The following is a 24,515-nucleotide window of genomic DNA, read 5'->3' as shown; positions in this document are numbered from 1 at the left end:
TTTATAAATTAATTGTGGGTCCCACAAAGTATTAAAATCTCGCCACTTTTACCTCTTACGCAAGAGGCGAAACATGACAACTCTTAGACTGTTCGTGGGCCCCCACGTACCCATGATTGGTCACTTTTAATTTTTTTTTTTTTTTTTTTTACTTCTGACAGAAAAAAGAAAAATAATAATAGAAAAAATATTAAGATCCCTTTAGGGATAATCATGCTCTTAAGTGTCGTTAAAAAAAAAAAAATCATGCTCTTAAGTTCTATTGGTAAGCATCTTCTTTTACTTTTGTACCTCTCTTCTCTCTCTCTCTTAACTTTTATTCTTAGCGCCTTTAGCCTTTTAAAAAAAAAAAAAAATTCCTCGCCTTTTACTTTCCTTCTCATAGGAGTGAAATTTAGCTTCCTTCCTTTGCCCTTTCTTCTCCGTCTTTCCCATATCTATCTTTCTTCTCTTCCACTCTTCCTCCTCTGTTTCTCAGTTTTCTTCTCCCTTAGATTTTGCATTCTCTCTCTCGATTCCCGAAACTCCAATTCCTTTTCCTTTTTCGACTTTTCTTTGATCTCTGTGATTACGTCTCTCCACTCTTTTCCCGGAAAGTTCTCACCTTTCTGTTATTTCATCCTCTGGGGTTTCTTTCTTCACACGACCTTTGTTCCACACTAATCAAAACTAATCCAATCAAAAACCTTCCGACATCACATTGTTCTAATTGTCTGAAAGCATCCTACTTTCTTCTTCTTCTGCTTACGTCAAGTTCTCACCTTTCCGTTTTTTCAATCTCTGGGGGGTCTGTCTCTCCACCTTCTTGTAACTGTCTGAAAAGCATCCAACTTAGATGGGTCTCTGTCACGGGAAACCCATCGAGCACCAATCGAAACAGAGCCTCCAAATCACCAACAAAGAGGGGGAGGCACCTAAGACTCCTCTCAATCTGTTTAGTCCATTACCTAGCATCCTCTTCAAAACCTCCTCCTCCTCACCTAGCGTGACCCCCACGCCACTCCGCATCTTCAAGCGACCTTTCCCACCTCCCTCCCCCGCCAAGCACATACGCGCTTTCCTCGCGCGTCGTCGTCACGGCTCCTCCACCAAGCCTGACCAAGCTTCCATCCCTGAAGGTAGTAGTGAGTGTGAGGTGGGCCTCGACAAGGCTTTTGGGTTTTCCAAACAGTTTGGTTCCTACTATGAGATTGATGGTGAGGTGGGTCGTGGTCATTTTGGGTTTACTTGCTCTGCTAAGGGCAAGAAAGGTTGCTTGAAAGGTCATGATGTTGCTGTCAAAGTCATTCCCAAATCAAAGGTTGGCTCACATTGTTGTCTCCCTGAGCTCTTACTGCTTGATCTGTAATTAATTGTTTGCCTTCTTTTAGATGACTACGGCAATAGCAATTGAGGATGTTAGAAGAGAAGTGAAGATATTGAAGGCTTTGACTGGTCACAAGAACCTAGTCCAGTTCTATGATGCCTTTGAAGATGATGAGAATGTTTACATTGTCATGGAGTAAGCAAAAATGTTACCAATTGAATTTATTGAGATAAAAGTGAATAAAATCTATTTTCTTTTCTCTTTTGTTGTCAGGTTATTGAAAGGAGGTGAACTCTTGGACAAAATACTTCAAAGGTAACTAACTGCAAATACATGATTCTGTCTTTGTCTCTATAAAGTGTATTGTGCTTTGACTGGTTTAGTTTTCTTCGTTTGGGGCCATCAGGGGAGGCAAATACTCAGAAGAGGATGCTAAGAAAGTAATGGTTCAGATTCTTAGTGTAGTAGCATACTGTCATCTTCAAGGTGTGGTTCACCGTGACCTCAAACCTGAGGTAATAGAACCTAACCCTCATTGTGTTGTTTTTTTTTTTTTAAGTTTCCTGATTGTTCTCTCTCATCCTTAATGTTTCTTTCTCTGTTTTTGGTAGAATTTTCTCTTCACTACAAAGGACGAGAGTTCTCCTCTGAAAGCCATTGATTTTGGTCTCTCAGACTATGTCAGACCAGGTAAGAGGTTTCAAATGTGTATCCTTTTGAAGCTTATCACAAGGCCTTACGATTATTAACCCAAACCGAACCTACCGAACTAAACTGAAAAGTTTGGTTTTAGTTTGGTTCGGTTAGGAGGTTTGGTTCGATTCCAACAATTTTAAAAGTTCGGTTTTGGTTAGTTCGATTTTCTAAATATCTTTTTAACAAAGTATACCAATTTTAACCAAATTTACGAACCAAAATAATCAAATAACTAAACTAACCAAATCTGAACCGAACTTAACCAATATTTTCTGATTTTTTAACAAATTTAACCGAATTCGACGTAGAAATTTAGCTAAAACCAATCCGAACTAAACATTTTCTGGTCCAATTCGGCGAGATTTGAACTAACAGAATTCCAAACTAACCAATCCGAAAACACTGAACTAAATGAATGAACCCGCAAGCCTACTTATGACAATGGTAGAAGTAAAAATTAACATTTTGTGCCCTTTCTGTAGATGAGAGGTTGAATGACATAGTAGGAAGTGCTTATTACGTGGCTCCTGAAGTTCTACACCGTACATATGGAACTGAAGCAGACATGTGGAGCATTGGGGTGATTGCTTATATACTTCTCTGTGGTAGCAGACCCTTTTGGGCCCGTTCTGAATCTGGAATCTTCAGAGCTGTTCTCAAAACAGAACCCAATTTCCAAGAAGCTCCTTGGCCATCTCTTTCACCTGAAGCCGTAGATTTTGTGAGACTTTTGCTTAATAAAGATTACCGTAAGAGATTAACCGCTGCACAGGCTTTGTGTAAGTGTCTTCAAAACCAAACTTGTTGCTTTTAATTTCATAAATACTTTTTAACATATAGTTTTGAATGACTTGGCTTTTACATCCAGGTCATCCGTGGCTTGCTGGTTCACATGAACTAAAGATACCATCTGATATGATCATTTACAAGCTTGTAAAACTATACATTATGTCCTCTTCTTTGAGGAAGTCTGCTTTATCGGTAAGCTTGAGTTATCTTCAACCTCAAGCCTAATGGGATGGAAAGTCCATAACTGATTCTTTCTGTGTCATGTTTACAGGCTCTTGCCAAAACATTAACTGTACCGCAGCTGAGTTACCTCCGTGAGCAATTTAATCTGTTGGGACCAAGCAAAAACGGATATATCTCAATGCAAAACTACAAAACAGTGAGTTTCTGTTTCTTCTTCATTCTGTTATCTTTCTGTTTTCTTCCAACTAGGCCTGTGGGTTCAGTTTCTTCGGTTAGTTTTTCGATTAGTTCAGTTTCACTAAGTTTTTGGTTTTCGGTTAAATTTTTGGTTCAAACTGAATAGAATCCAAAAAATTTTGGTTAAGTTAGGTTATTTCAGTTTGAATTTGGTTAGTTCGGTTCGGTATTTTAGTTAAGATTGGTATTGTTTGGTTATTTTTTAATTTTTTCAGATATCCGAACTAACTGGTTAACAAAAACCGAACTTTTCGGTTTGGTTAGGTAGGTTCGGTTCGGTTAATTACGGCAGGCCTACTTCCAACTTCTCTTTGGTATCTTTCTGTTTTCCTTACAGTTTCATTACAAAATTGCAGGCGATCATGAAGAGTTCGACAGAGGCGACAAAGGATTCAAGAGTCTTGGATTTTGTAGACATGGTAAAGACAATAAGGGATTAAGTTATATATTCATTATGTTCTGTTAGGTTAAGATGGTAACATAGTTTTGGATGTGTAGAATAGTTGTCTCCAGTACAAGAAACTAGACTTTGAAGAGTTTTGCGCTTCGGCTTTAAGTGTTTATCAGCTAGAAGCGATGGAGACTTGCGAGCAACACGCACGCCGTGCTTATGAGTTGTTTGAGAAGGATGGAAACAGAGTTATCATGATCGAGGAACTTGCATCGGTATATCCACATTCTTACCCCTTTTTTCTTAAATTATATCTTCTCTTGATGTGTTTTTCTGCAAATGTGTGTTTGGTGGCACAGGAACTTGGTCTTGGTCCATCAGTCCCAGTTCATGTTGTTCTTCAGGATTGGATAAGACATTCTGATGGGAAGCTAAGTTTCTTGGGTTTTGTCAGACTCTTACACGGTGTGTCCTCTCGGACATTGCAGAAAGCGTAGAGAGAAGCTTCTTACCCTTAGCCTTGCCGCTAGGAAATGAACCTTACACCAAGTCTAAATATTATGACTGTAAAGGTAACTAGTGATCAGATCAACTGTTGCAGAGCTACCATATTTGTCAGATGAAGTTGCAGCCTAGGAGATGTAGCTCTGGTTCGATATGTGTTCTTTTTGCTCTTTTTTGGTTAAAGATAAAGAGTCTTTATGGTTTACGAATGATGTTAGTGATTTTAAAAGGGGTTGTAAAGAAGACATATCTATTTCCCCTATTGAAGTTGTCTCTTTCTTCTTCTTTGTTCCTTTGTAATAAGAACACACACCTCTGTTCTTACCTTAACAAAAGTATCAAACTTTTTACATTGATGAACAAGTGATCTTGGTTTATAATCTGGACCGAGTTCACTGCCGATAACCGAACTTATGATCTGATCTGAATTAAAAAAAAAAGATTGCTTTATAGGACCTTTGTAATGGCTCAATCCAATACATAATAAAGAAATGTATACTTGATCGAGATGATAATAAAACTACAGAGGAAGGGTGAGTTCTGTCACACTTGTTTGTCTTCTAGACTGATATGTCTTAACGTAAGGGTCACGTTTGGAGTTGCGCATGTTTTTATGGAGTTAGTCGCCAGAGAGTCTAACAGAGAGTCACTACTCAAAGGTATTGACCTTTAACCTAACCGCAAGTCCTCTTTCATGGTAATACACTTGCTTTTATTCTCTTAGTCTCCTCTAAGCTACCTGTAGTCGTACCCTTTTAACTCCTTTGAGATTGTTGTGTAGGTTCGTTGAGTGCAAAGATAGAGGCAACCGTAGCGCCGTCATGCTTCCATATTCATTTCTCCCTAATATGGCAGCTTAACAACTAAGAATTGCGGCAGAAAAAGTAACTGTAGAAACTGAACTTAGTGACAAAACGTTGTTTTTATATATAAAATGCAAATTATTTTACCATAAGAGAATGGTTACAACCTACAATAGCTATAATAGAAACATACTTCTCAGGCCAAAAAAATAAATAAAACCTGTGAGAAGCAATGTTCTGGTAGAACAACAAAAGTTAGCTGAGAATTAATCTAGAAGCCTAAAACTAAACCACAAAGATATCAGGTTAAGAGAGGGAACAACGATATTTATATGATGAAACGGATTTAGTAATCATCAATTTGTTTTAACTATGATAATTCTTTCAGTGTTGTCATTTACACTAATATTGTGTCCATCTATTATTTGGAATTTGTCCAGTGTCATCGCCGGAAAACTATGAGCTAACACATAACTGTGAATTGAATTTACCTTGATATTTAATGGTAATAAAACATTAAAACTAAATTTCAGAGAGTTCTTGCAAATACTATATCTCAATATGTATATAGGTAAATTGAACAAAAAAAAGAATAGGTAAGATTAGATAGATTTTTAGTCAAAAGAAAAAGATTAGATAGATTTTATATTGGTAACGTGATGTGTTTGACTAGTATGGTCAACCTTCTTTTCTTTTGTTAATATGGGATATTGTTAAAGATATATTTGTAAAACCTTGTCCATCCATTCTTTGATGGACAAGACTTAGGTTCACCCGCTATGGTAAATCTTTAAATTCACCACACCATTTATGACTAATGAAAATGACATGTAGATAATTAAATAAAACATATTAAATTTATTTTAAAATAGTTAAAAAAATAATGACAATTTTAAACCACAAATCTTAATTTTTAAATCCTAAACATTAATTTCTAAATCAAAACCCTATACCCTAAATCAAAATTCTATACCCTAAACTCAAATCCTAGACCCTGACCTCAAACCCAAATTCTATACCCTAAACCCAAACCCAAATTCTAAACCCTAAACCCAAACCATAAATCTTAAATCTAAACCAAGTATCCTAAACCCAAATCGTAGACCCTAAACCCAAACCTTATACCCTAAACTCAAATTCTATACCCTAAACCCAAATCGTAAACCCTAAACCCAAACCGTATATCCTAAAACCAAATCCTAGACATTAAATCTAGATCGTAAACCTTAAAATTTAAATTTAGATTTAAAGTTTACAGTTTGGGTTTAAGATCTAGGATTTGGGTTTAGGATATACGGTTTGGGTTTAGGGTCTAGAATTTGGATTTAGGGTATTAGATTTAGATTTAAGGTTTATGGTTTGGGTTTAGGATTTAAGATTTGGGTTTAGGGTATAGGATTTTGGTTTAGGGTATAAAATTTGGATTTAGAAATTAATATTTAGGGTTTAAAAATTAAGATTTGTGATTTAAAAGTGGCATTATTCTTTTTAACTATTTTAAATAAATTTATAATATTTTATTTAATCATCTACATGTCATTTTCATTGGTCATAAATGGTGTGGTGAATTTAAAGGTTCACTATAGGGGGTGAACCTAAGTCTTGTCCTTCTTTGATGATACGATGCTGATTTTTAGAAAATCAACTTTGTCATACCAGTTTCTGCAACATTTTTAGAAATGGTCTATAGGTCGTATGTGAGTCCTTCCTTACGATGTAATCTAACTTTTACACCTTGAAGGAAACTAAGGAAAGAAAAATAATGTAGCATCATTTTTTCCACAAGGAACACAAAAGTCCTCTGGACCGTTCGTTTACTCGGACGTCAATGCACGTGCTCACTGCCCTCTCATAGTCCACCGCGTATAATATTTGTTTATTTATTAGCCCAATAAATAAATTTCATAAAAATAATCTTAGATAGTTCTAAAATCTTTTTTTTTTTCAAAAATATAATCCTTAAAAATTAAAAATGTCACTAAAGAAATAAATATACATTTATATCTTTGAAGTTAACTAATCTAGACTTTAGAGTTTAGAGTTAAGGAATTGAGTTTTGAGTAGATTTAAAATTTAAAAAAATGAAAAATAAATATTAAAAGTTCAAAAGAAAAATATACTGTTCTTTTTTATAAAAACTAACTAAATGTATATATGGAAAAAGAACATTACAGATGGAATGTGTTTTTACGTAATTTAGTTGTGTAAACTCTTTTTAGAGAAACTTAATGGTGCCTCCCATTCTCGAATCTATATGACTATTCAAGTTCAAACGAATCTGTACGAAAATGAAAAAGTTTCTCCAATCATGTATACGTTGCTTTTTCTTCCAACAATGATGAATTTTACCATCTTGATGATCAGAGCCGGGCTTGAGCAGATGTATGTGAAACATTTGATTGGGGCCCCCATCTTGTGGGGTCCCCAGTTTACAATTTTTTTTGCTTTTTATTTTTACAAAACATTATTGGTTTATATATATTCATATATTTATATAATGCAAATGTAAAATAAAATGTAAAATATATTTGTATAATGCATAAATTTAATAGAAATATTTCATTTTGGGTTATTATGATTTAAAGTGAATAAAACTTCAACTAAAAGGAAATATATTTTTTTAATAAAAGGATATTGTTTCTATTGTAACTAAATGAATAAAATTTTCTTTAAATAAAACAGAATAATTCAAACAGATTTTTCGTTATAAAAAAATTATTATTAATTTTAAATAAAATAATAAATTGTTTTTTATTTTGAAATAGGGCCTCCAAATTTTTTACAAATTTCAAGACCGGTTCTGTCTTGATCACTGGTTGTGTGACGTCATCTCGTTTGATATACGGTGATGTCATAAAAGAGACGCCATATTTATTTGAAAGCAGTATTCACGTATCATGTGAAGGAAATGAAATCCATGACCATGAGCCGCCAAGCCATGCTCACCACTCAACGTTCCTTCTATTCTCATCATGCGTGGGATACACGCTTCACTGTCCGCATATGGATTTTTTCGAATGATTCCACCTATCCGAAGGCACGTGAAGTACACGAACCTATCTCTTGTTTCGTTTCTCCTTCGGTCTTTCCCATTAATTTCCACTCTCCTTCCGAAAAGCATAAAGAAAATGTTATATATACACTTGTGATGATGCTAGAGATTAATTAAAAGGTATAACTCTATATAAGTATAAGAAAGAGATATAAACTCATCAGGATTCTCTCACCGAAAAACAACATGAAGTCATCATCATCATCATCATCATCATGGAGGTTTCTCACCACCACAAGCCTAGACCAGAGAAACACATCTTCGGTTACACCAAAGCAAATGAAAAAGACGGCTTCAAGGAACAAACCTATCAAAGTCCGTTACATATCTAATCCCATGAGAGTCAAAACTTGTGCGTCCAAGTTTAGAGAACTCGTACAAGAACTCACCGGCCAAGACGCCGTCGATCTTGAGCTTGAGCCCGAGTTTTCCCCTTCCGCTGTATCCGACCACAGCCCTTCTCCGCCACTGCCGGAGAATCTTGCGCCATATGTTCTTCATCAGGAGCCGTTCGATGATCTGGTGGCTGGACATTATGAGCCGTTGGATGGTGACCAGATGTTTTTGTCGCAGATGTCGGGAGGTTTTTCTGGATATTTGTCGAATGAGTTTTATAATGTGAATGACTACTTTGGAAGAATCGGATCTATGTGAAGATCTTCGGAGTATTTAGGGGTCTCAATACAATTATGAAACCATACATATGTTTAAATTGCTACATGTAAATTAACTACTTATACCAAGGTTTGTGAAGAGAGTTGTAAGAGTATTGAGTCATTTGTAAAAGTTTTTGAATGAACCTCTTGATTTATTGTTTTGTTAGATTATTGTGATATGTTTTTTTATTTTTCAAAAATGTTTATTTAAGTGGCTTAAAAATTATAAATGAACAAATGTCACTAGCCAGCAAAAAATGATATACTAATACATTTTGTAAAAATATCAAAATCAAATTCAATTAAAGCGACAATTTTAAAATTTTGGATTCCCTGATTTCTTTGTCAAAAAGAAGAAGAATTTGTTAATTATAAACTAGTGCTTTGAATTCTGTAACTCAATAATTTATATGTTCGATCTTCTAATTTTCCGACAGCGAGACAAGTACTCTTTGAGACATTCTCAGAATTATCATGATGAGCAAGCTAAAACATATGGTTGAAGTGTATTTACAAAAAAAAAACTGACCCTGATGTCGAATCGAGTAGTAGTGCCTTAGTGGAATATGATTTCACGCCTGATTCAATATACTAAACGGTATAATATATTTTGACCCAAAACAAAAGAGTATTTCATGCAACAAAAATCACATTACACATGTTCAAAAAAATTCCATTTTATCGTTTTTTTCAAAATAAACTTCTGATTATATAACCAGCATTTACTAGTGATAACAATATTTATAGATATATTATATACAGATGAAAGCTCATTAAACAGCTAAAACAACAATCGCTACGAAGTACCAAGGAAGATAAACGGTTTCTAAGTATAACCGATGGTTTTTTTATATCACACGGCTATTCTATTGTTAAAACATGAAATGATCCGAGTAATCAAAACGAAATATAACAACCAACGTAACAAATATGTTATGGAAATACCTTTTACTTCTAACTTAAGAATCCAAAATTTTATTTTGCCCACTTAAGATGTGAGTGATCTTAAAATCTGATATTCTTTTATCGCTTCCAATTCTGCGGTAAAAGTTGGCTACGCATCAGACTCCTTTAACATTGCAATCAGTTTTTTACAATTCGTATCAAAACTCAAATACGTCGAGTATTAAAACATGTTTTCCATAGCCCTATATTGTGCTTCCACTTTTGTATGCAATACAGACTCTCGTCGTTTTAGGTTTTGCGTCCCCAAGAATTAAATCTTTCCCAAGCTGTTCATCTAAACACATTCACAACCACTAAATTGAACTGTAGAGGTTCATGAGAAATCTACCATGCAGATATTACACAAGCATAAGACTTATCATTCTTCTAAAAGATTTTCTGTGGAGTTGGAGGTATCATCTCATCTGCGTTAAAGCAAGCTTGACATTTGCTTTTTACATATCAAACGAGATCCAAAGGATCTTTATCTATCTCTCTAAAGAGTTTCATTCTCAACTTTCCATATATATATATATATATATATCAGATTATACAGGGATAAAAATCTCTTTCCAATTCTGGTTTCTCTTTGTTGTTCTTTCTCAAAAATAGATAGTTCATATTAACAAAACACTTGATACCGAAAAAATGTCTGAGGTAGATGGAGTTGCTGATAAAGACTATGTCTGTAAAAATGGTGTGCATTCGATATCCATGATTTATTTCTCTTTATCCTCCTCCAGTAAGTTACATGCTACCCAATATCCATATTTAACAGTATAATGTCCATTCTTTGTATAGTTTCAGCAGAAAATGTTCAGACGATAAGCCGGACTGGTGGCCAAACTTCTTATTAGATATACAACCTCGTGATGAACAATATTTTCCAGTAATACAACATATCACTCCTTTGATTTCTCATTAAATAGATCAGTGATTATCATTCTCAGTACATACTGAAACAAAAGGTCTAGCGAGTATTATAGGTATCCAAGGTTCCGCCTACATATTAATCTCGTATCTTTAATCTCGTATCCTGAATGAATTTTTTGTCGAATTTTCAATAATAATAATTTGTGTGCTGCAGAGATACTAATCAACATATTGAATGAATTATTTACCGATAATCAATGGTATATAGTTTTTTGTTACGTGAAAATCTAGGCATGGACATTCAGGATTTCAATTGGGTTTTTTTATCCAATCGGATTTCAGTTTTTCGGGTTTATCAAAATCAACCCATTCAGATTATTTGAAAGTTTGGTTCAGGACCGGTTCGGGTTCTATCGGGTTCGGGTCGAGGTTAGTAAATCTTCAAAAACCCGGTACAACCCAATGTATTTTCGGGTTCGGGTCCCAATCGGTTCTTTAGTTTAAAAATATCTGATTTGTATCTACTTTGTAACCAAACATAACTAAAATCAATTTTTCTGGGTTTTAAATATCTAATTTATACATTTTTGTAACCAAAATATAAGTAAAATAGATTTAAAAATAAGAAAAGAATATCAACCATGATCATTCAAAATCAAACGAAAGAGAAACATATTTATTGATTAAAAAAACCAAATAAATGAAAGCATAAAACGAAAACCACGTTCTCATGAAATGAGAAACATTGTTTAATGAGAACAAAATCTAAATCTAAATATTTCAAAATTCAATAGCCACCTTTAACCATCAACCTTCATGTAATAGAACCACCAACCTTCATATGATAGATAAGTATTTTAGATGTTTAACATATCTTAATATATTTTGAATATATATTAGGAATTGAGATCATGTTTGGTAGAAGATCTTATGGAGTTTTGAATGTTTTGAGTTCTATCGGATATCTATTTAGATTCGGGGTATGTTCGGATAATACCCATAACCCGAAATGCCATAAAACAAAATTCATTCGGTATTTATGTTGGGTTCAAATCGGTTTGGATTCATTTTTACCGAATCGGATTCGGTTCGGATTTTTGGGTTTGTTTTTTTATCCAGCCCTACAAAAATCTACTTATAAAAAAAAATTAAAGATATACGTGTACTACAAAATTTATACAGTATTTTGTAAAAACAAAAGTCTTTTAGGAGAAAGTTAATGGTCTCTCCTATACTCGAATCTATTGGACTGCTGAAGGACACACGAATATGTACCAGCATTAAAAAAGTTTCTCCAAACACGTATGCGGTGTTTTATTCCAACATTGATCGAATTTTCCATTTTGACGACTGGTTGCGTGACGTCATCTGATATGATAGAAGGTGATGTCATAAACGACGTCATAATTTATGTGACACCGGTTTTTACGTGGTCGAGCTTCAACGAGATAGCTCCATGACCAACCAAGTGCAAATATTTCTAGTGATTCCACCTATCCGAAATTCCGAATGCACGTGAGGTACACGACCCTCTCTTGTTTCGTTTCTCCTTTGGTCTTTCCCATTAATTTCCACTCTCCTTCCAAAAAGCTAAAATAAAGTGTTATATATATGATGATGATGATGCTTGAGTTTAATTAAAAGGTATAAACATAAGATACAAGCACATTGAAACAACATGAAGTCATCATCATCGTCATGGACGTTTCACACAACCACAAGCTTAGACCAGAGAAACCCATCTCCAGTTTCAAGAAAAACACCAAAGCAAATGAAGAAGACGGCTTCAAGGAACAAACCCATCAAAGTGCGTTACATATCGAACCCCATGAGAGTCAAAACTTGTGCCTCCAAGTTTAGAGAGCTCGTACAAGAACTCACCGGCCAAGACGCCGTCGATCTTGAGCTGGAGCCCGAGTTTTCCCCTTCCGCTGTATCCGACCACAGCCCTTCTCCGCCACCGCCGGAGAATCTTGCGCCACGTGTTCTTCATCAGGAGCCGTTCGATGATCTGGTGGCTGGATACTATGAGCCGTTGGATGGGGATGAGAAGTTTTTGTCCGGAGGTTTTTCTGGATTTTTCTCGAATGAGTTTTACAACGTGGATGACTTTGGAAGAATCGATTCTCTATGAAGATCTTTCGGAGTATTTAGGTGTTTCAAGTACATATCTACAGAATCATGTAATGCCGTGCATATTGTTTAAATTTATATATGTACTAGATCATGACCCGCGCACCTGCGCGGGTTTATCTTTTGATTCACATATTTTATATACATGTTGTATATTATTTAAGATTTATAATATAAAAAAAGTTAGAATGATTCGGAACCAAAAAAAATTGACCCAGACAAAAAAAAATCAAATACCTACTTAGATCCAAATGTTGAGAACTCGAAGAACTCATACCTGAAACGAACAGATTTATACTCGACCCAGTAAGCTAAATTTTAAACATAATATCTTTTGTTATATTTTTAATTCATTTTTTGGGTTGGTGAGATTTACTATTTATTCGGAAGATTTTTGGCTAACATAATGGTATATATTCGTAGGTTTCTTTTTTTCTGAAAAGAAAAAAAATTTTGGGTCTTGATTAAATTTATCTTATATAACAAATTGCTACTATAAATAATTTTTATAAAAACTAATTTGTAACAGTAATATCATTTTTGTTATAAATTAGTATATCATGGTTTATAGGTTCAAAGTATAGAGTTAGTCGTCTTTATAGTATTGCTAATATTGATAGATGCAAATTAATGAATACAGATAATATATTGTATTATTAGTAATCTGTCGTATAGTATTATATGTTAGTAGATGTATTATTAATAATCTATCTTATAGTCCTACCAAAAAAAAAAAAAAATAATCTATCTTATAGTATAATATGCTAGCAAATGTATCTAGCTTATAATAAAATATATGCAATATAAGGAAACATGCGTAGTGGATATAATAATAAGGTAAGAAGTGAAAAACTATGGTAATGGTTGATATTAGTTATTTATAAAAAGACATGTCTAATAATAAGTAGATTAGTATAACATTAATTACATAAGGTCCAATTTTAAAATCCACCTAGAAGAAGTTGTAATGTTTCTGTTTTAATAAGATAGATATTAGTTACTTACCAAGGTTTGTGAAGAGAATAATTAGAAGAGTAATTAAAGTCATTTGTAAAATGTTTTGAATGGACCTCTTGATTTATTATTTTGATATGTTTTATTTTATGCGGCATTCATTTTCAGACTTACAGCTTGAACAGCTTGCTATGGCAACCCATGGTTCTGTAGGTGCAGATCTAGCTGCCCTGTGTTGTGAGGCAGCCTTTATCTGTTTAAGACAGCATCTTAATCAGAGAAGCTTTTCTAGAAATCTGTCTCTTGAAGGAACACCTATTAGTGCTTCTGATAGTTCGACAAATGTAACAGACGTATCATCTGATAGTTCTGATTCTGCTTCTTCATGTATCACAGTTTCACCCACAACCTTAGAGGCTCGGTGTTCATTTAGTTTAATAGCAGAAAGTGGCAACTCTTGTTCTCAACAGATGCTTAGCAAAGAAGGAGAACATACCTTGAGTATAGGATTTGAAGATTTCGACAAAAAGCAAAGATCAAAATCAAACCTAATGCCATGCGAGAGGTATTACCATTTTATTTTATGTCCTAGGAAGCTAGACTAACTTTCTGGTTGTTGTGCAACCTCTCAGGTGATATTAGAGGTTCCTAAAGTTAACTGGTTTGTGTCTAGTGCAATGACACCCTTGAAGACAACTTTTGTAGCCATCACCATGGACATGTAACGTTCGATTCTATACTGACGCAGTTCTAATAACGATTTGCCCATAAAACTAACAGTTCACTGATAAGTTCGGGAGAAAATAAAAGGATTATCTTCTTCCTTCCGACGTTACAAAAATTTCCATTACAACAATAATAAGGTTTTATATAAAAAAAAAGCAGGTAAACAGGGATAAAGATTGACTTGAGGACTTCAAGCCTAGCGGTTCTGCATGTACTCGAAGCTCAAGGGTTGCTGACAGAACTGTGCCTGGAGAAACAACAAGTCACAAACAGCTTTCAGACCATCATGTGAGTTGAAGAAGGCAGAAAAAAAAAATCAAAAACGTTATTTACCTGAAGAGAGGCGTTTCTGAGCTGCTCATAAGAATGAGCATACATCATAGGCCATTGCATATACATTGCATCCGTTGAAGGCTGGTGTACAACTGCAGTGCCATAAGGACTCATGATAGCGCCGCTTGCAGGTGGTCCAAAGCTGAGAGAAGTAGCTGGAGTGTGGTTGTATCCGGTAAATCCCATTTGGTAGTATGGTTGCTGCATCATGTTGAAGGGTGGTGGTACATTGAAAGTCTGATTAACCGGAAGGCTCCTAATGTACCTGCATTACTCACACATAAAAAAGCCTATCAAGTATTATCAACCAATCAACTCATAAGCAAATAGACGCTTTAGAATACCTTTTGTAGTTGCGGTCATAATCAGGATCAAAACGATCTTTCTCACTGTCTCTAAGAATCGCAACACGAGATGTTGGACCGGTCTCCCTCACGGTTAAGCTCTTAGATGCTTGACTGTCATCTCTCCTCTCATAAACCTGAGTTTCAGATTCATCACCAGTGAACCCCGTGAGACCATTGAATATCCTTGCTCGAGCCCTGTCGTAGTCTTCTTTCCTCTCTTCAACACTCCTGAGAGGACCACGTCTCTTCTCCACTTCACCACCCTCGTATCCAGACCCTTTAGAAGGTCGAGTCTTGATTGAAACTTTCATGTGCTCGAACTTACCATTATTCTCTGATTGCTGCTTAGCCGCGGCGGGGATATCAGACAGCCTAACAACAACAGCGGGAAACCTGCTCGCCGCCGACGTCGTTTTTGTCACGAGGATCACGTTCTCACTGCCGTCAACACCAACCGATGTAGCTAGTCCGTAGTGGTTAGCAACACGGTGAGCTGCAAGGCGGAGATAGGAAGTGGGAAACCGCTGGAACTCGAACTGCTGCTGCTCAGGGCTCTGTAAGAAGCGCTGAACATCAAGCTCCATCCGCAATACTGACGCAACAAGAAAAAAAACAAAAAGGCTTTAGACACATAAGCAGTATATGAAGTAACACTCCTGGTTCATGAATCAATACCCATACAATAAAGTTTAATCCTTTACAGTTACAAGGGACATGGGCATCTCCATAACCTCAAATCTAAGTAGCAGCAAGTCAAAATCAGCCAAAATTGACCTAATTATTCGAGTATTTAATATACTCTGAGCAATAAAAATCAAAACTTTCTTATGCTGCGATTAGGGTTTGTGAAAATTGAGCAATAAAAATCAAAACTTTCTTAAGCTCCGATTAGGGTTTTGTGAAGATGAATCAGAGAATGGGAAGCTTACTGGTGAGACGATGGCGAGGGTTCTGCAAAGCCTCGACGAGAAAAGGATCTACTGCAATTCCGTTCTCTCCCGTAGCAACACCGCTGGTTACAGCGGCGGTTTCCGACGGTGGTGAGAGAGCTGGGTCCATGAGATTAAAGGGGAGGGATGTCGTTGACCTCACTCAAGCTTCGATTTCTTACACTTTTTCTCTTGCAGCAAAAAGAGAAGAAGTCAAGAGGAAGAGGAGAATCGAAACCGAAGCATTGACGGCGGCTAGAGAGAGAGAGAGAGGGGGGAGAGAGAGGAAGAAAGAGTTGAGAGATGCGAAACCTTATCTCTCTCTCTCGGGAAGGCAAAGTAAACGAGAGGGAAAGGAAACTTTATATTTCTTACTTTTTAATTACAATATATATCTCATTATTACATGAATTTTCTTTTTACAATATATATTTTTTTTTAAATTACACACATATATACTTTGGTCTAGCCGTTAAACGAAAAAAAGAGATTTTTCATAGTTTCAAGCCGATAATCGGAAGTTTATCCAGCTTCGACATCAGCTTTTTAATTCGTTTTATTTCTCTTTCTTTGATCTTTTTTATTTCCAGTCGCCATTTTATTGCCAATTTATTTTGAATCTGGCAAGGTTTTTTTATTCTTTTGTATGCTTCTTCCAATTGGTTTGGAAAGACAAAACTTTTGGTTCAGTTGAATTATTTAGAAAAGATAATTGACTACTGCGGATGATGGCGACGGGTCTTACCGGCTTCAATCGTTGATGGTTCTTCATTCGATGGTGATGAAGTTCTTGTAGCAAACTATATGGTTATTTCGAAAGGCAGTATGAAGTTCTATGGAACGGTAATCTCTTTGACTCTGTTAATAGAGTAAAATAAAGAGTTGTCTTATCTCGGTTGCTCCTACTAGAATAATAAAAAGAGAATGACAATCGTTTTCAACTCACTCTGAAACGTAGTGCTTTTGGATTAATATGAAGATTATCTCATTTGAAATTCATTTATTCTAGAAGCAAGTACGAAGCTTTTATATGAAAAAACCTTTAGTCATCTATACGCAAAATAGATGTCTTAATTTATTTTAAATCCCTACTGATGTATCATTTTTTTATATTATTTTGTTAGTTTTCATTGTTTACAACTATTTGTTTCGCCTTGTTTAATAATACAATCTAAGACAAAAAAAAACTTTGGTCTATAACAAAAGCAAAATGAAAAAAAAACCATCATGGGAAAAAATTAGTCGGTTTTATCAAAAGTTTTGTAAATCACTTGATTTTACATAGATTTTAAAATAGACACACTTATATATAAATATCAAAAAAGCATATTTGTCATTTTGATATCAAACCGTGGCCGAGGGCCAAGCCTGATACTCTATATAGCGTGAGGTATTTGTCAATTGATTTAAAAGTTTAGGATGTTGCAATCAGTGTGTTTTTCTTTTGTAACTTGCTTCTTAGATTTAAACAAAGACCCAAAATGTTTTACATGTATATTGGCTATAGTTAGACCCATGCTTAGTTTCAGAATCACATAAAAGCTCTATTTCAATGTAGTTCAAAATTATTTTTCAAATTAACGCGTTTAAAATTTGCTCTAGCCATCTATCTGATTAATAATTATTTATAAGATAGATAACTAGATTTTGATTTGCGCTTTTGAAAATGCAGATTTAGTTTTGGATAAAAATATTAGTTGGTATTAAATACTATTTTAAAATAGTTATTTACATATTTATGTTAAAAATATATATTCAGTACTTTCCTATCTGATTTAGACCCGCAGTTGAACCTATAAATCTATTGATCGGTAAATCAATTTCAAATTTTATTTAAAAAATCATTAATTAAAAATCTGATAAAACTTGATAAAATCTAAATTATTATCATTGACCTGTGATCTAACTATGGTTGACCCATTAAAAACCCATAGCAAACTGTTAATATTTTTAAAAGGTCAAATTTTTGTATACTTTTAAACTATACATAAAATTGAAAAACTTTAGATTTGTAATTTTTGTAATTTGATGAATTTTTTTACTATTCAAAATGATATTAGAAATACCAAAATTATTTATATTGACCGAGATATTTGTTTTTTACTTCTTTAGATCTTACCTTATTTGAACTATATTTAAGGGTATACGGTTAATAATATTATATGTTAGGTAAAATTGTATAACATATAGTGTTTTAAAAGTATTCTATCTACTGTATATCTATATATATAATTCATTATCAATAGAATAAAACACACCAATTCTTCTCTTCCCTTCTTTTACTTACAACACGTTATCAGTACAAAGTTTTAATGGTCTTGAGCTAATAGGTATAGATTTTTATTCCGTTATAGTCTATGTTCAATCCTTCTTCAAATCATGTTTTATCAATTCATGGTTTGTATGAGTCGATTCTTACACATTATGAACTTAAAAGCTTTAGTCGACAATTCTAATTTGGCCCTGTTTCAAGGAAAAAAAATCGTTCGATCATACATCTTGTTGAGTTGATAAGTTAATGCTCTATCTTGTTATATTTTATACTCATATGTGTTTTTTTAATAACATATGTATTGCTTCATATTTTATTATATTATGTCATTACATTAGTATATATGCTTATTGTTTCATTACTTATTGTTAATTTTTCATTAATCATAAAGCTACACATGTCAAAGTCATAACCATTGTTCTAAAATGCGGTTAATGCGGCCGCATTTGTGGCGGTTAAAAGTTCCACGGGAACCCTAGCGTCACGATTTGCTGTAATAGGTTGATTACACGGAATGATTTGAAAAAAAAATAATGTTTCTTTTGCTCTTTTGGAGTTTAAAATCGATTAGTATAGAATATATATAAGGTGTAAACAAAAGTGGAAAATGAATGAATTCTATGAAAGTTTAATTAGCGGCTGTTACAGAGAAATTGTAAACCCTTACTACTTTTTCAGAGGAACAAAAAGATAATATTACGATTTTGCCACTCATAAAAAAATAAAGAGCAAAATAGACATCTATTTCGTCGAACTCAAGCTCTGTCAATCACAATATCAATATTACCACCAAACCACACGGATTTCTTTCATTTTGTTTTAAAATGTTACAATTTATATATAATTTTATAGCTGCTAATAATATTTTAGAATTTACAAATGTTTTAGTTTTACGGCTGTTGATATATGATAATTAGTAAGAAATCTTATTTTTATTTGAAAAGGCACCATATAGTATAGACATGCTTTGAAAACATATGATTTAAAACATGAATTGTAGTATAAACAAATGAGTATATTGTTTAGAAACATGAATAGTAGTATAAGGAAAAAAATATTAGTGATTTAATGTAGGTTTAACTATAAAGTAGAAAAATATATTTAATTTAAGAACTTACAAAATAAAGGTTAGGTCCAACACAATTTTCTGTTCTAATAAGATGGATTCAAATATTTAATTGAATAGCAATAAATTTTAATTTTTATTGAAAATATTGTAAATCAATAACACTGGATTTTAAAATCTTCTAATAAGGAGATTTCAAATACAATAACCAGCAACACTAGATTTTAATAAATTAATTATTGAATAACACTAGATTAGAAAACCTATAAAATTAATTTAAAATAAATCATTGAATAACATCCTTAGAGATTTCAACTAAGTTTCCAATTGATTAAATTCAATGGCATGCTGTTTTAATTAACACTGGATACATTATTATATAATCTCAAATTAAATAAATTCAGTGGCATGCTGTTAAGTTATATATGTAGGTGATCTCTTTGATTAGATTTCTTTTGTTATAATTCAATCAAAGAGAAACAAAACAAAAGCAATAATGTGGTCTAGATCAAAAAGTGAAGCTGTCAAGAGAGTTGCTCCTATTTTGGAGAAGGAGACAGCAAACACAAGTGAGATGGAATGGCTTCGCTACACAGAGACAATACAGAAAATAACAATGTTTATTACTGGATTTGAGCTGAACAGTGAACAAGCCGAGGAGCTGAAGAAAAACATGTCGAGAGAAACTTATAAGCAACTAAGCTGCAACTCAGTGTGCCAACTCAAGGCATTGAATGTGAGAACAAATGAGTCTTGCACTGTGACGCTTATTGAAAAATCAGCTAACAAGTTGATCTTGAAATGGACCTTTGAGGTGGGGAAGACGATTGACTTTGATTTCACTAATAGCTTCTGGAAGGATGATGATCACAGCGGATGTGATAGAATCTTCTATGCAACGAGATAGTCAAGTAACTAGAAGCATCAACTATATCATCATCAATTAGGGTTGGTTGTTAGCTATGAAAAAAAATTATATTATATGCTTTTATTTTATCTTATCTAAAGATAAATATATGCTAGTTATTATATATGATTTTGTTTTATTTCATATATATGAATAAGTAATATTCCTTCTGTTTCATATTAAATGTCATTTTAACATTTTTCTTATTATAAAAATGTTACTTTAGAATTCCAGTGCATATTTTACGTATTTTCAGTTTAAGATTAATTGCAAAGTGCATTGATATTATAAATAATTTTATTTTTCTCAAATACTATTGGTTAAACATATATAATTAACAAAACTTAATTGAATTTCATTTATTTTCTTAATTTGTGTGAAAAATGTTAAAGTTACATTTATTTAATAACGGAGGAAGTATGTAGTATTTTTGAGTAAATATAATATATATAGTATGTTGTTTTAAGGATTTTGAATTCTTTTTTTCAGCATTAATCTAGAAAAGATTATTGGATATTGAGACTGGTGGAAGTTTTGTTCGATAAAAGCACATTAAAAACAATAAATAACTCAAAATTCTGTGAAGACAAGTTTCATCATGGTCGAGGTTAAATCACCAATCCAAACAAAATTCTAGAAACCATTCGATTTTTTTTTAAATCAAGTATTTCTGACATGAGCAATACTGTTGTTTTTATCCACTCTCTTCAGGAGTATTAGCAAAATGCTTAACTTCTTGACGCAAGCTTGACAGCAAAGGTTGAGACTGCATATCAGTCTGCTGCCAAATCTGGTCCGCATCAAAACCAACAACCATAGCTCGTCAAAAGGAGATTTGGGGTATTAAAATTGATTAAATTGCATTTTTGTTTGCAATGATCTCATGGTAATTTTAACTACGATTCGTTTACACGGAGACATAGCTTATGAAGACGGCCTCATGGTATTTGTAACATTTTTTTTTTTGCTAAAGAGCGTCGATGGTAATTTTAACATAAATGCAATTTAATCAAATTTCAGTCACATTGTATCTTCTATTTCGTTATTTTATAAGAATTTTAACAGCTTTAAAAAGGAATGAACAACTGAAAGAATTCCTAACAGTTTGTTCTTATCTGAAGAATACAATGAGGCCGTATTCCATTCATAAGCTCTCCATGTAAATGAACCATAGCGGTATATTTTCCCCGTTTCATAATACTAAAAAAAATTAAGAAAATAATTTTTTTCTAAAATTTATTTTAAAGATATAATTTTAAAGCAGTTAACCAATTATAAAAAGAACGTAAAATCTAATTGGTTGAATAATTTCCAATAAAATTAAAGTTAACTTTAAAATCTCAAAACTTCATATAAATTGAACAAAATAATCTGTCAAAAACATCATATAGATCAAAACGAAAGAAATATTACTTAAATCTCTTTCAAATATTTAGTATCGGATCTTCTCTACAACATCTTCTTTCGAAATAATGGTAGTATAACCATTACTCTCGACAGAATTCATTATACTTCCTCTGAAATAGTTTTTTAGCTATCTCAGTAGACTAATTCTTTTTAGGCGATCATTTAATGAGACTATCATAACTTTTTCAGGCTGGATTAATAAGTCAGGGTGTTAGTCTGCTATACTATCATGATTAGTTTCTTTGATTTACAACTTAAAATTAATTGGCTGGTAGCGTGGTAAGAAGAATAGTTCAAGTCCATTATATATTACTTTAAGTCTTTTTCATATTTTTAATGTAATTTTTTTTCGCTGACACTGCTTTTATTATTTTTCAAGGTGTTTTTCCTATCGACGGAGATGGTTCAACTACGTGTAGAACATGTCTTTCAATTTATGTGGGCTTAGAAACCCAAAAAAAAAACAAATTATGGGCCAAAAGATAATTAAAATGAACCTTTTGTGTAGAAATGATAGCTTGAACATTCAACCTCTAAACTTTACACGTTAACTGAATTAACCAAATGACCAGCTGAAAATAACTACTACATGTGGCCGAAATTTTAACTTTATTATCTGCTGCCGCAAGCACATGCTTGTATTGCTTCCCCATCAACGCTGGCACAGAGTCACTGACTAGGGTTGACATACATTCCTTTCACGCAAAATGCTGTGAACTTTTTGGACACTCTTCTTAACTATAGCCATAGATGTAAGTAGAGCAAGAATACTTATTTCTTTGTTAATTCAGACCAAAGAATACTTCATAACTAAACCAAGAACACATGTCTTGATCTTACAACTCCATTGTGTATAACTAAAGATGCTTAATTATTCTATTATTACAATGTATGTTGTTTTAATTACTTACAATCTGGCATCTTAGTACCCACTTGGAAGTAGTGCAAAATGATTGACCTAAGAGACATAGCCGAAATTGGAAGCTTAGACTTGGTGACGGCAAGCGAAGATGAATTGTTACACTTCAGTCGAATCAAAATCATGGGTGATACAGAAGATTATGTTTTGGACGCTAAAGATTTTGCAATCAATATAAATCGTCTGTGCAACTTTTATTTTTCCCTTTAACTGATTATATTATGGGATAATTTGAAAAATACCCTATTTGTGAATTGAAATTTGAAAAATACACTTTTTTTTTTTGAAAATTAAACTTTATTACATGTAATAAGACACTTTTGTCCTGGTTTTATTTATCAGTTAATTTTTCTCAACTAATTAGTCCAGAGTGTATATAACTAATATTAAAATTTTAAAATATTATTATTATCTGGTTTGTGTTAACGTTTAGAGAAAAAAAAAACTGTTCATCTTGTTGATTCTTAGCATCTTTAATAAAATGATGAATGGATTGAATCAAACACCTTTTTAAGAACATTGAAAGAGTATGTTGAAATTATTTGCAACTACAAGAGTTCTTCCGGTCTTTAGATTCACAAAGGAAGCCAAGATGTGACTTCAAAATAAGAAAAGACAAAAGGAAAACTCTCAAGACCAGAATGTAACAGAGATAAAACAAAGAGGTAAAAGGAGAAGAAAAATGAGGCCCTAGAGGTGTCCTAAAGCATCAGCACTCAAGATTGAGGAGAGCCAGGAAGAACCATGAAGCGCAACGTACGACTGGGTACGAGTGATGACCACAAGCGTCACAGGACGCCTCCACATTTATGCAGTGTGAGCGTAGTCTTTCCTTTACAGCCAAGGCACCAGAGAGGGATCTCCATAAGAAGTGTCGCAACTTTGGAGAGGTACTTCTCCACCTCTTTTTGCGTATCGGGTTGCTCTATGGTGTGTTGATCTTTAGGACAGCTCCGCTACCCTGGGGGCTCGCCGCTTCTATGGTGAATCTCCCTATTAGAGGACGTAAGAGAGATTGTCGGAAGCCGCTTGACAGTCATTGGGATTGGGGCTCGTCACCTGTCACCGATTGAAGAGAAGGGTTTGGTGTCGGTGGTTCTTTCTCAAAGGATGACGGTTCCTTTCAGCTAGTTTCTCGCTGGTCCGGAGCTTTCTCTCATCACTTGGGGTGGAGGAGTACGCAGCGTTTGGACTTCGGCGGTGGTGAGACATGTACATACGACGGCGTTAAGGTTTCTTACGGTCGTTTTTCTTTTAGATACGGCATGTTGAGGCCGCAGAACAACTCTGTGGGTGCTTGATTGAAGGAGCATGGTGACGGATCTGGGGCTGGCTTGGACATCCCATCTAGAAAAGTTATGTAATTTGGATTTAAAGTGTCGGTGTTCATGGAGGAGGAAGCACAGCTTCCATCGCTTTCTTTCCCTTGCCTGTGAACTTTCTCTGCATAGTAATGTTTATCATTGGTCTTTACCTACTGTGATGTAATCTAGCCTGTTGTTTCTTTACGTCGCCGGTGTCTGTATTATGCTCCGATTTGCCTCTTTTCGCTGTTGAAGATAATATAATTATACTATTATTTAGAAAAGAAGAATAAGAGCACGGGAGTTTCCCAGAAAAAAAAAGACTTATTCTTGGGTTCACTCCCTAAGGTGAACCTCTAGGTTCACCAACCAATAGAATTGTTTCATTTAAAATTCAGTATCTTTTAAAAAAGGAAACAAAATATTATCGAATTATATTATACTTTTAAAATAAAAATTAAATAAAAATTATACTAATCACAAAAAAAAACTTTTTAATCTAAAAAAAATATTTTCAAAAAATATTTTTAACGCTCCCAACAAACATTAAATCTTAGACTTTTGGATAAATCTTAAAAATTTAAGATTTATCCAAGAATTTCGGATATACCAAAGGGTTTAGGGTTTACCCAAGGGTTTAGGGTTTAAGATTAGGATTTAGGGTATAGTTTTTTGTTGATTGTGTTATAAATAGTTTTTTTAAATCAAAGTTTTATAATTTATCCAAAGGTTTACTAAAGGATTTAGGGTTTAACATTTAAAGATTAGTGTTTTTTGTGGTAT

At 33.7% G+C, this 24,515-nt stretch overlaps 4 protein-coding genes across 4 annotated transcripts; 3 read left to right on the top strand and 1 right to left on the bottom strand.

Moving 5' to 3' along the window:
- The first annotated feature begins 393 nt into the window (after nucleotides 1-393).
- Nucleotides 394-4,414, top strand: LOC108837237 (CDPK-related kinase 7). The gene is made up of 11 exons (XM_057008720.1): nucleotides 394-1,300; nucleotides 1,371-1,501; nucleotides 1,580-1,621; nucleotides 1,713-1,821; nucleotides 1,918-1,996; nucleotides 2,485-2,781; nucleotides 2,871-2,983; nucleotides 3,063-3,170; nucleotides 3,568-3,630; nucleotides 3,710-3,877; nucleotides 3,962-4,414. The coding sequence occupies exons 1-11, from the start codon at nucleotides 836-838 to the stop codon at nucleotides 4,097-4,099; spliced, it is 1,713 nt and encodes a 570-aa protein (XP_056864700.1). The 5' UTR covers nucleotides 394-835; the 3' UTR covers nucleotides 4,100-4,414.
- Nucleotides 4,415-8,062: 3,648 nt separating this feature from the next.
- On the top strand, nucleotides 8,063-8,788 carry LOC108832058 (sigma factor binding protein 1, chloroplastic). Its single transcript, XM_018605547.2, has one exon. The coding sequence runs from the start codon at nucleotides 8,148-8,150 to the stop codon at nucleotides 8,613-8,615; it is 468 nt and encodes a 155-aa protein (XP_018461049.1). The 5' UTR covers nucleotides 8,063-8,147; the 3' UTR covers nucleotides 8,616-8,788.
- A 3,197-nt stretch (nucleotides 8,789-11,985) lies between these two features.
- LOC108837820 (sigma factor binding protein 1, chloroplastic) lies at nucleotides 11,986-12,760 on the top strand. The gene has a single exon (XM_018610831.2). The coding sequence runs from the start codon at nucleotides 12,114-12,116 to the stop codon at nucleotides 12,567-12,569; it is 456 nt and encodes a 151-aa protein (XP_018466333.1). The 5' UTR covers nucleotides 11,986-12,113; the 3' UTR covers nucleotides 12,570-12,760.
- Nucleotides 12,761-14,320: 1,560 nt separating this feature from the next.
- On the bottom strand, nucleotides 14,321-16,209 carry LOC108829419 (uncharacterized). Its single transcript, XM_018603073.2, has 4 exons — nucleotides 15,858-16,209; nucleotides 14,926-15,520; nucleotides 14,582-14,846; nucleotides 14,321-14,495 (listed from the first exon to the last, which is right to left on the bottom strand). The coding sequence occupies exons 1-4, from the start codon at nucleotides 15,985-15,987 to the stop codon at nucleotides 14,445-14,447; spliced, it is 1,041 nt and encodes a 346-aa protein (XP_018458575.1). The 5' UTR covers nucleotides 15,988-16,209; the 3' UTR covers nucleotides 14,321-14,444.
- Between the last annotated feature and the right edge of the window lie 8,306 nt (nucleotides 16,210-24,515).

Source organism: Raphanus sativus, chromosome 4 (assembly GCF_000801105.2).
Source record: "Raphanus sativus cultivar WK10039 chromosome 4, ASM80110v3, whole genome shotgun sequence".
Lineage (NCBI taxonomy): Eukaryota > Viridiplantae > Streptophyta > Magnoliopsida > Brassicales > Brassicaceae > Raphanus > Raphanus sativus.
Note: the sequence above shows the minus strand (reverse complement) of the source record. Positions and strands in the feature narration are given on the sequence as shown.

Bases quoted from the DNA above. Each gene is read 5' to 3' on its own strand.
- LOC108837820 (XM_018610831.2), top strand. From the start codon at position 12,114: ATGAAGTCATCATCATCGTCATGGACGTTTCACACAACCACAAGCTTA.
- LOC108829419 (XM_018603073.2), bottom strand. From the start codon at position 15,987: ATGGACCCAGCTCTCTCACCACCGTCGGAAACCGCCGCTGTAACCAGC. The intron at 15,521-15,857 runs GTAAGCTTCCCA...TTGTTGCGTCAG, and splicing joins CCCTCGCCATCGTCTCACCA to TATTGCGGATGGAGCTTGAT. The intron at 14,496-14,581 runs GTAAATAACGTT...TTGTTTCTCCAG, and splicing joins TCAGAAACGCCTCTCTTCAG to GCACAGTTCTGTCAGCAACC.
- LOC108832058 (XM_018605547.2), top strand. From the start codon at position 8,148: ATGAAGTCATCATCATCATCATCATCATCATGGAGGTTTCTCACCACC.
- LOC108837237 (XM_057008720.1), top strand. From the start codon at position 836: ATGGGTCTCTGTCACGGGAAACCCATCGAGCACCAATCGAAACAGAGC. The intron at 1,822-1,917 runs GTAATAGAACCT...TGTTTTTGGTAG, and splicing joins ACCGTGACCTCAAACCTGAG to AATTTTCTCTTCACTACAAA. The intron at 1,997-2,484 runs GTAAGAGGTTTC...CCCTTTCTGTAG, and splicing joins CTCAGACTATGTCAGACCAG to ATGAGAGGTTGAATGACATA.